Raw genomic sequence first — 11,107 nt, 5'->3', positions numbered from 1 at the left:
CAGAGTGCAGTGGCGCAATCTCGGCTCACTGCAACCTCTGCTTTCCGGATTCAAGCAATTCTCCTGCCTCAGCCTCCCAAGTAGCTGGGACTACAGGCACGCGCCACCACACCCAGCTAATTTTTGTATTTTAGTAGAGACAGGGTTTCACCATGTTGGTCAGGATGGTCTCGATCTCTTGACCTCGTGATCCACCAGCCTCGGCCTCCCAAAGTGCTGGGATTACAGGTGCGAGCCACCATCACCCGGCCCACTATTTTCTTTAGAGACAAAGTATCCCTGTGTTGCCCAGGCTGGCCTCAAACTCCTAGGCTCAAGCCATTTCTTACCTCAGCCTTCCAAGTAGCTTGGGACTGTAGGAGCACACCAATACTCCCAGCTAAATAAAATTTACAAAAATGATTTTCAGGAGAGCTTGGAGTTTCTATGATTATGTTATAAAATATTTTTATATATCAATCTTTGGAATCATCTGGATTTCTGGATCTAATGTTTCGTTTTGTTGTAGTCTCTCTTCCTTCTAATTACTGTGATCTGCCTTTTCATAAATATTCCTTTAGGATCTAGCAAGTTTAGAACAAGAGAATTTACCTCTTAATTAGCCTTTAACGACCTAAAAAGATGTCTAAGTTTTTAGTCATAAAAAGATTACACCTGCACCTTTCTCAACTGGAAAAGGGTTAGAACCTAAATATCTGTATGTTGTTTGAGGATGCTGATTGAGAGCGCACATTTTGAGGTATGTTAAGGTATAATATATAGATCTGGAAATTCAAAAAAATCACCTGGTTCTAATAGAAATGTGTTTCCTTCTAAGTTTGTTGGCCTCTTCCTGTGAAAGGTTTTCTATCATTCTAGAGTTTGTTTTTGTATTATTGGTCAATATTTGCTGTGTTTATATTCTGTCCATCACAGAGACATAAGGATGGAGATATGGAAAAGTCATATTACAAAATTTTCTTCTTAAAATACAACTCACATGTTTTTGTTTTGTTTTGTTTTGTTTTTTGTTTTGTTTTGTTTGTGAGATAGAGTCTCACTCTGTCGCCAGGGGCCAGGCTGGAGTACAGCGGCACAATCTTGGCTCACTGCAACCTCCGCCTCCTGGGTTCAGGCAATTCTCCTGCCTCAGCCTCCTGAGTAGCTGGGACTACAGGCACACGCCACCACGCCCAGCTAATTTTTGTATTTTTAGTAGAGACGGGGTTTCACCGTGTTGGCCAGGCTGGTCTCGATCTCTTGACCTCGTGATCCACCCTCCTCGGCCTCCCAAAGTGTTTTTAATCATAGGAGGTGCTAGATACCTGGACATCTAGATCTAAAAGTATTATCTTATATTCTGCTCTCTTCTGTTGCCCTCTGCTGAACTCTCAGAATTGAGGGACTTGGGCCAGGCATGGTGACTCACACCTGTAATCCCAGCACTTTGGGAGGTCAAGGCATGCAGATCACAAGATCAGGAGTTCAAGACCAGCCTGACCAACATAGTGAAACCCCGTCTCTACTAAAAATACAAAAATTAGCCAGGTGTGAGGGAACGTACCTGTAGTCCCAGCTACTTGGGAAGCTGAGGCAGGAGAATCGCATGAACCCGGGAGATGAAGGTTGCAGTGAGCCAAGACCATGCCATTGCACTCCAGCTTGGGTGACAGAGTAAGACTCCATCGCAAAAGAAAAAAAAAACAAAAAGGCGGAACTTGAGGGAGAAAGTTGAAAACTTTTTCCCTTTTCATGCTTGAGTTTTCTTATCTTGAAACTTAAAGAAAACCCTTGTTATCAGCTGGGCACAGTAGCTCATGCCTGTATTTCCAGCACTTTGGTAGGCTGAAGTAAGAGGATACCTTGAGCCCAGGAGTTGGGACCAGCCTGGACAACATAAGGAGACCCCATCTCCACAACATTTAAAAATAAATTAGCTGGGTGTAGTAGTACACACTTATAGTACCAGCTAATCAGGAGGCTGAGGTTGGGGGATAGATTGAGCCCTGGAGGTTGAGGCTGCAGTGAACTGTGATCACACCACTGCACTCCAGCGTAGATGACAGAGTAAAATCTTGTCTCAAAACAAAACCAGAAACAAAAGAAACCCCTTGTTATCATCGTTCTTCTAGGAAAAAAAAAAAAAAAAGCAAAACTACAGACCTAAAATAAGATCTAATTTAAGAATCAAAACTATTTAATTAAGTTTCCCTTAGTTGGCCAGGCACAGTGGCTCACACCTGTAATCCAAGGAGTTTGGGCAGCTGAGTGGGGCAGATTGCTTGAGCTCAGGAGTTCGAGACCAGCATGGGCAACATAGTGAAACACTGTCTCTACAAAAAATTCAAAAGTTAGCCAGCTGTGGTGGCATGCACCCATACTCCCAGCTACTTGGGAGGTGAAGTGGGAGAACTGCATGAGCTCAGGAGGTTGAGGCTGCAGTGACCTGAGATTATGCCACTGCACTCCAGCCTAGACGACAAAGTGACACCCTGTCTCAAAAGAAAAAAAAGAAAAAAGTTTCCCTTAGCTTAGGTTTCTAAGAAAACCATTCAAATATATTTGCATTGGGAAGGTGTTACTGGGCTAAAAAGTAAATGTGAACGAGAAAATCCACACCTACCAGAATAGGATGTCAATAGACACTGTCTACAATAGGGTAATCAAAGCAGAACAGTACAAAGATTCTATTTAGAAAACTCTTAAATACTAAAAAGATACTGCTTTATAAACAAAAAAAGAAAATTACTGTCTCTGGGAAAGCAATGGGAGTAGAGGTAGACAGAGGGAACAGAAATTGCTTTCATCAAAAAAAAAAAAAGCCTAGCACTATTTCAAATTTTAAACTATTTACATACAATTTTGATAAAAATTATAATTTATTGTAAAATACTTTTAGATTTTCTTGGAACATCTTTAGATCTCCAATCATTGTTTTTCTGATGAGATTTTATTTTGTAATATTAATCTAAATTCCAGAGTAAACCAGAAATTGATGAAAGAGCTAAGTATTTTGAAAAACTTGGATTCCTGGACTTTTTAATCTGATTGGTACTTATACAAATAAATTGTTTAAAAATAAAATAAATTATAGTATAAATGTTTTCATACCAACCTGACTGACTGTATGAACTTTCAAACATCATAACTTTTGTATTATCTGTGGGATAATTGTCAATGGAAAATTCTTCTGTTTCTTCATTTTCAATTACATTATTTTGATCCAGTATCTGTTTGGGAAATGGCAATTCTGTTTCCTTTGGAATGTTCTGGAAGTTCCAAGGGCTGTCAAAATTATACAAGAACTTTTTCAAATATGGTAAGGTATCAGATTCATCTGTTTTTTCTAAGACTGATTTCTTGTCTATTTCATCTTCTGTTTCCATAATTTTTATCATCTCTATTTCTTGTTCTTTTTCAGGGTCAAATTCACTTGTTGGAGGTTGTTCGTGTTCATCTGCCCCACCATCTTCTTCATTTTTCCTGTTATCTAACATAATTTTATCTTCCTTGGCATATGCAAAACCTAGCATAGCAAAACCAAAATCAAACCAACTTGCCTTGAGACTCAAGCTGTCATTAATGATTATGTCTTCTTTTTCTGTTAATATTTCTGTACATGGAACTGTGGCTTCTTCATCAGATGATATAGAATTGGGAAAATCTTGTAGTGGTGGATTGCTTTCTTCTGCTAATAATTCAAGCCCTGTATCCTCATCTCCAAAACCTAAATAACTTGTAAATCCACCACCAAACCAACCGGTGGGTTGAGGTTTGGGAATGTGCTCTGACTCAGATGCTAGTTCAGACTGTGTCTTTGGCACTGAATCAATTTCTGATTCAGATTCTTGCTGATGTTCTGTTTGAGGCTCACCATTATTTAATTCCTCTAGGTCATTCTCATCTTCCACTGCTATTTTTCTACTTCGAAATAGGCTTCCTTGTACAGGTTCAATAACAGATTCAAAAGCCTTCTCTTCAGCTTGTTCTCTTACCAGTCCAAACCATTCTTTGACTCCAGACACAGCTGAAGATGGTGGGACATGTGCTTCTGGAATATAATCCTGTTCCACACTTTCAGCAACTACTTCTTCCCAGTGTTTTGATTTACTGGTACTTCTGATCTCTTCAGGAACCTCTAATGCTGGAAATTGGTCTTCAAACAAAGTACTTGCATAAGTTGCATAATATCCAGGTTCTATCTGGACATCACTTTCATGTACACTAGATTTTTCTTCTTTATCTTCTTCATAAGGATGTGTATTTTCACCATAATCACTGTTTAATTCACTATCTTCATTGTCAAATGTATAGCTCACTCCAAGAAGGCAAAGAAAGTCAGATTCCTAAAAGGAAAAAATATAGTAATGATTAACATGAATGTACTACAGCTCCTTGTTTCTCCCTGAGTCATTTTAAATGGATGACTGTGATTTTCCCAAGACACACGACTAGCTCAACAGCAGAGCAAAAATTCAAACACTTGTGTCACAACTGACTTGTAGAGGCTAATTATGTAAACCTAAATGAAAAACCTTTTACATTATGTTTTTTTGTTTATTTGTTTCTTTGTTTTTAGAGACAGTGTCTTGCTCTGCCGCCCAGGCTGGAGTATAGCTCACAGTTTGCTTGAATTCCAGGGTTCAAGCAATCCTCTCTCCTCAGCCTCCCAGGTAGCTGATACTATACCTGGCTAATTTAAAGTTTTTTTGTGAAGATGGTGTCTCGCTATGTTGCCCAGGATGAGCAACAGGGGTCAGCAAACAAGGCAGGAGCAGATTGTGTGGGACTGTGAAGCCAGAGTAAGAAGTCTGGGCTTTATTCCAGGTCCAGTGAAAACTCACTAAACGACTTTAACCAAAGGAATGACATAATCTGATTTTTTGTTTCTATTTTTGCTTTTACAAGATTCATTGCTGTTTGGAGAATGGATTGAAAGGGGGCAAAAGTACAGGCAAAGAGACTAGTTAGAAGGCTATTGTAGTATTCTAATCAATAGATGAAGCCGCTTACGGTTGCATGTCTGTAGTCCCAGCCATTGGGGAGGCTGAGGTGGGAGGATTGCTTGAGCCCCAAGAATTCTAGGCTGTAGTACAGTTTGATTAAACCACAGTGTTCCAGCCAAGAGATCATGGTGCCTTGAATTAGGGCTATGGTGAAAATGGAATTGAAGAGAAGACAATATACTCCAGATATATTTTAGAGATAGAACTGACAGGACCAATTATTATACAGTAAATAGACAGTTAATCCCAGAGTTTGTGATGGGAAAGAGCCAGAAAATAGACAGTTTGTTTAACTAGATAGACTCGTTTCTCACTGACCTCCCTTAAGGTAACTTGGCTTAACTTAGAATCTGAATCAAATGGGCTAACCAAGTTTATTAATTGAAAATTCACCTCCTGATTCCCTTTAGTATATCAAGCCCAACATTTCATGCTCATGAAAAACTGCAATAGCAAAATAGAGTGTACAGATATGAGACTAAGGAGTATGGTGGAAAATAAACTTTGATCTTAGTAAGACAATAGCGTTAGTAATAATATCTAACACTCACTGAGCACTTAGTAAGTGCTGTTCTATGTACTTTGCATATACTCATTTTATTCTTCAATACGTGTAAGGTAGCACTATATTATACTCAGTACCCCCATTTTATAGATAAGGAAATTGAGGCATACCAGGCCACATAGCTTGTAAGTAGTTGAGTCAGACTTTGAACTCAGTCCAGCTCCAGAATCCATGCTCTTAACAACTACACTCTATTGCCTGTCCGTTAATTGCTCAGAAAGCAAAATCTTTCACTGTCACCAAATGTGTCTTAGTTAATTTTATCCAGATAAACTATTCCTAGAGTAAGTTCTCAGGCCAACTATTTTATGCATTCACTATAAAAGGTATATAACCAATTGCACTGATATTGGGGAAAATTGTTTTAACCAAGAAATTTTAAATTCAGTTAACAATTGAGAATGAGTTTACTCACTTTAGTAGATATCTGAATCTCCTCAGATATGAACACCTCTTCAATCTGGACTGCATCTCTGGGAAAATATCCAAACTCCTTTCCTTTCTGTCAAAATAAAGAACAAAGATTATCGAGGAAGAATGATCAAAGCAATAATAATTATTGAACCTAATTTTGTCCCATGTCCTTGGCTTTCATCTACTCCAAATCGAAAACATTAACTATAAATTTCCATAGAAAAGAGAATGAAATCATATTCTTTTGTTTTTCAAAAGTATAGCATTTATTTAAGGAACAAAGAGCAAATTGTAAAATGTCACTGCTTCAAACTTCAGAAGGAATCCTGTTCCACTTACTCATTTTCTTCCTTTTTCTGTTCTTTAATGACCTTTTGTATCCAGGTCGACTGCAGATTTGCACTAGTAGACCTGGGATATCAAAAGGCTAGACAATGGCAGCGGTGGCCAAGCTAGATGGAGTAGTGACATATTCAATGTTTTCAGAATGTTAAAATCAGACAGGCGGTTTAAACTCTGAAAAGCCACAATGGATTCATCATGATAGTAAAGGTCTTCAAGTCCTCCAGGGAGGATTTCATTCCGTTCTACTTTTCTGGGGCTACCTTGATAACAGAGGCCCTCTTAATCCAGTTCAAGCACAGGCAGATTGTCCCCCAAGAGTGAAGGCTTTCCACAACCACCCTCAGCCAACTTCCTAACCCTGTTAAAGTTTTAAAGAACATATTTATTTTGGTCTTCTAATCCAACATCATTACACCTCAACTGTGACTTGTCCAGCTCTCCAGTTGCTGTAACTATTTGGAAACTGACAGCCTGTGGGCCCACAGTGTGGTTCCTTCAACAGCTAACTGCATGAATTAAACACCAAACACACAAAGCAAAATGTGCCTGAAACTTCACCCTGGCTCCACACATTAAACACTGCTTTTGTGTGGGAAACATTATTTTCACATATAGTAAATAAAAAAGAATGCTTTCTTTGCCTCTTATGACAACTAAGAGGTCACTGTTTGTACAGCAGCATTGGATGCCTCTAATGAATTTGAGACAGATTGTTTTTGTTTTTTAATAGAGACAGAGTCTTGCTCTGTTGCCAAGGCTGGAGTGCAGCAGTGCAATCATAGCTCACTGTCACCTCAAACTCCCAGGTTCAAGCTGTCCTCCAGCCTCAGCCTCCCAAGTAGCTAGGACTACAGGCATGTACCACAACACCCCACTAATTATTATTATTTTGTTTGTGTATTCTTGCTATGGTGCCCAGGCTGGATCTTGAACTCCTGACCTCAGTGTTCCTCCTGCCTCAGCTTCCCAAAGCACTGGAATTACAGGCATGAGCCATTACACCTGGCCTTAGACTGGCATTTTAAAGGCACCTGAAGCAGTAGAGAAAGTTGGGAACTGCAGAGGCCAGGCAAGCAGTTCTGGCCAATGACAATTAGAAGTCCAGTCATACAGCCCCTGATGGGAAAAGCAGAATTTTTAAATATAATCTGCTCCTTCAAACAGTGACCACACACAAAAAAGAGATCTGATGCATATGTAGTACGGAAGTGTTGTATGTATCGAGTCAGTCATGCTTGTTCAGGTTGGGAGTAAAAGTACTTATCATAGCACCTTTTCATTGTAAACCACAATGATACAATCAAAGATAACCTTTTTTCAATGGAAAATATTAATCATTAATTTTCCCATGTTATATATTCAGAGATGATTTAACCTTCCAGGAATTTCAGCATACTAAGGCTTTGGGCCAAATAAAAGGCTCTCTCAGCTGGTTTTTTTGTTTGTTGGTTTGTTTGTTTTTGAGACAGTCTCACTCTGTTACCCAGGCTGGAGTGCAATGGCGCAGTCTTGGCTCACTGCAACCTCCACTTCTGGAGTTCAAGCAATTCTCCTGCCTCATCCTCTCAAGTAGCTGGGACTAAAGGTGCACACCACTGCATCCGGCTAATTTTTGTATTTTTAGTAGAGAAGGGGTTTCACCATGTTGGGGCCAGGCTGGTCTCAAACTCCTGACCTCAGGTGATCCAGCCACCTCAGCCTCCCAAAGTGCTGGGATTACAGGAATAAGCCACTGTGCCCAGCTTTTTTTTTTTTTTTTTTGAGATGGAGTTTTTCTCTTGTTGCCCAGGATGGAGTGTAATGGAGCAATCTCTGCTCACTGCAACCTCTGTCTCTCTGCTTCCCAGGTTCAAGCGATTCTCCTGTCTCAGCCTCCAGAGCAGCTGGGATTACAGGCGCATGCCACCACGCCCGGCTAATTTTTGTATTTTTAGTAGAGACAGGGTTTCAGCATATTGGTCAGGCTGGTCTCAACCTCCTGGCCTCAGGTGATCCTCCTGCCTTGGCCTCCTAAAATGTTGAGATTACAGGCGTGAGCCTCTGAGCCCGGCTTCTATTTTTTTTTCTTTTTTTTTTTTTTTTTTGAGATAGGGTCTCACTCTGTCACCCAGGCTGGAGTGTAGTGGTGCAATCACAGTTCACTGTAGCCTCTACCTCCTGGGCTCAAGTGATCCTCCCACTTTAGCCTCCCAAGTAGCTGGGTCTATAGGCACGCACTACTACACCTGGCTAATTTTTATATTTTTAGTAGAGATGAGGTTTCACCATGTTGCCCAGGCCGGTCTCAAACTCCTTGCCTCAAGTGATCCACCCACCTTAGCCTCCCAAAGTGCTGATATTACAGGCATGAGCCACTGCCTGATCCCAGCTGTTACTTCTTTTCTATAAAAAACTTACATACCGAGGGCCAGGTGCAGTGACACATGCCTCTAATCCCAGCCCTTCGGGAAGCCAAGGTGAGCAAATCACCTGAGATCAGGAGTTCAAGACCAGCCTGGTCAACATGGTGAAACCCCATCACTACCAAAAATACAAAAATTAGTTGGGCATGGTGGCAGGTACGTATGATCCCAACTACTCAGGAGGCTGAGGCAGGAGAATCACTTGAATCCAGGAAGCAGAGGTTGCAGTGAGCTGAGCTCGTGCCACTGCACTCCAGCTTGGGCAACAGAGAGGGACTTTGTCTCAAAAACAAAAACAAAAAAAAAGTTATACACCTAGCTTCCCTAGGCTATCAACCTTTCTGGGGATCTCTTCAATAACAATTCAGCCCTTCATTTGCTCAGAAAGACATGTCTTTTAATCTGATTAACTAAAACTTTGCAGTCTCTTTAAAACTTAACCATTGGCAGCACCAAGAAATGACTGGGGTTGCCTAGTCATCCCATAATATAAAGTCCCTCCAAATAAATATAAAAATCTAATTTTAAAAACTATGCATGCTATGTAAAAATAAATTCAAGGCATTCTCTTAGCCCTCCATCCCAACCATACTGCCGTCTCAAAAAGCCTCTTTTATAGAAATGTTGGAACCACCACGGAACATGACCATTTTTTGTTTGTTTAAATATGTTAAGGGTTTTTAATATATATACAGCGTTTTGAAATTCTTAATGTTTCTTTAAATATGAAAAGCAGATATCCTCAGCCAGGTGTGGTTGCTCACACCTATAATCCTGGCACTTCGGGAGGCTGAGGTGGGCAGATTACTTTAGCTCAGGAGTTTGTTACCAGCCTGGACAATATAGTGAAATGCCATCTCTACCAAAAATATAAAAATTAGCCGGGCGTGGTGGCACATACCTATAGTCCCAGCTACCCAGGAGGCTGAGGTGGGAGGATGGCTTGAGCCCAGGAGGTGGTGGCTGGAAGTTATGGCGAGCTGTGATCACACCACTATACTCCAGCCTGGGTGACAGAGCCAGCCACTGTCTCAACAAAAAAGAAAAGAAAAGAAAAGGAAGAAATCCTTGGGCAAGTTGATTTATTCTGCATTCAATTTTTAAAAGTAGTTACTTACACTTCCTGCCCACAAATCTTCTCTTTCTCCTGCAAGTTTAACATAAACAGATATCTCTTCTCCCTTGGTGAAGTTCAGGTATCGGCAGTCTGGTCCTCTGTAATCTCTCATGGCTGAGACTCTGCATATTAAAGCTATGTAAAACATGTAAAGACACACATTATAAATTAAAATGTTATTTCTCCCCTTTTCATCTTGCTCTCCTTCAATTCATCCTATATGTTTGCAAATGCTGATTTCTTCATATCATTTATGGCCTCAAAAACCTACATAGCCTTCCCACTGCACACAGAATGGAGTCTAAGCCTTAGGGCCTGGTATCCAAGGCTGTCCGTAACCTGATCCCCTTTCTCAATTTGAAAGGACCTCTTCCTATTCCTTCACGAAGACTCAGCTACACTCAAACTTCTTTACCCATTGTCCCTGGAACATATCATTATCATCCTGTAGTCCATAGGAAGAGAAAAAAGATAATCAGTTTTCTTCCTGGCACTTACCATATTCTAGGCATTAGGATAAGTACTCTCATTTTTATTTTATTAAATCCTCAAAACAGATCTATGAGGTAAGTAATTTGATCTCAGTCTAACAAATGAGCCTTTAGCGAAGGCCCAGAGGGTTGGTCACACAGGTCAAGTGGAGCATGATTTGCCCTGATGTTATCACTGCAAAATCCCTTTCCTTATTCTGAGCTTTTCCTTTGCTCTTTCCCCAACCTAGACACCCTTTTACCCCCTTCATGCTTATGTCATGTCCTGCTTCCTCATGAGGCAACCTGATCATTCCAGCCTACTTGGATTACCCCTTCTCTGAACTTTAATATTACCTATTATCCTTACTAGGGTGTATCACTATTTACTGTTTCATATTAACCTGTCTTGTCATCCTTCAATAAAATTAAACTTTCTGAAGGGGAAGAAACTTATCTTACATCTCATTTTATTCCCCTTAGACACACAGCACCTGCCCCCCATCCAACCCAACATGTAGTAGGCTGTCAATAATTATGAACAAACCACAACCACATATGCCAGATTCAGCAGTTCATCACACGAAGTGATATACACACCATATTATCTATTATGATTAGACTAACATGTGTAAAATAAGACATTTTTATTGTCATGCAATTAAAGTTAAAAAAATTATAAATTTTTATAAATTTGAATGTTTACTTTTCATGTTGTGTGTCTGGCCCTAAGGAAACTAAAATAAGGTTGTAAAGAGGGAAAAAAGATTTTTTTTCTTTATGTATGTATTTTTTTTTTTTTTTTTTTT

At 40.0% G+C, this 11,107-nt stretch overlaps 1 protein-coding gene across 4 annotated transcripts in view; it reads right to left on the bottom strand.

Annotated features, from left to right (window-relative positions):
- Nucleotides 1–11,107, bottom strand: part of MIA2 (MIA SH3 domain ER export factor 2) — a 110,056-nt gene that overhangs the window by 95,959 nt on the left and 2,990 nt on the right. For all 4 annotated transcript variants that reach the window (XR_001826010.2, XR_005200742.1, XM_017530874.2 and 1 more), the window contains exons 2-4: nt 9,830–9,963; nt 5,966–6,052; nt 3,095–4,325 (exon numbers count right to left, since the gene is read on the bottom strand). Coding sequence is in view for 2 of the 4 variants with exons in the window: in XM_017530874.2 (XP_017386363.1) it covers nt 3,095–4,325; nt 5,966–6,052; nt 9,830–9,963 (1,452 nt within the window). In the remaining 2 variants the exon portion in view is untranslated. The remainder of the gene's footprint in view (nt 1–3,094; nt 4,326–5,965; nt 6,053–9,829; nt 9,964–11,107) is intronic.

Source organism: Cebus imitator, unplaced genomic scaffold (assembly GCF_001604975.1).
Source record: "Cebus imitator isolate Cc_AM_T3 unplaced genomic scaffold, Cebus_imitator-1.0 Scaffold69, whole genome shotgun sequence".
In the NCBI taxonomy this organism is placed as follows: domain Eukaryota; kingdom Metazoa; phylum Chordata; class Mammalia; order Primates; family Cebidae; genus Cebus; species Cebus imitator.
Note: the sequence above shows the minus strand (reverse complement) of the source record. Positions and strands in the feature narration are given on the sequence as shown.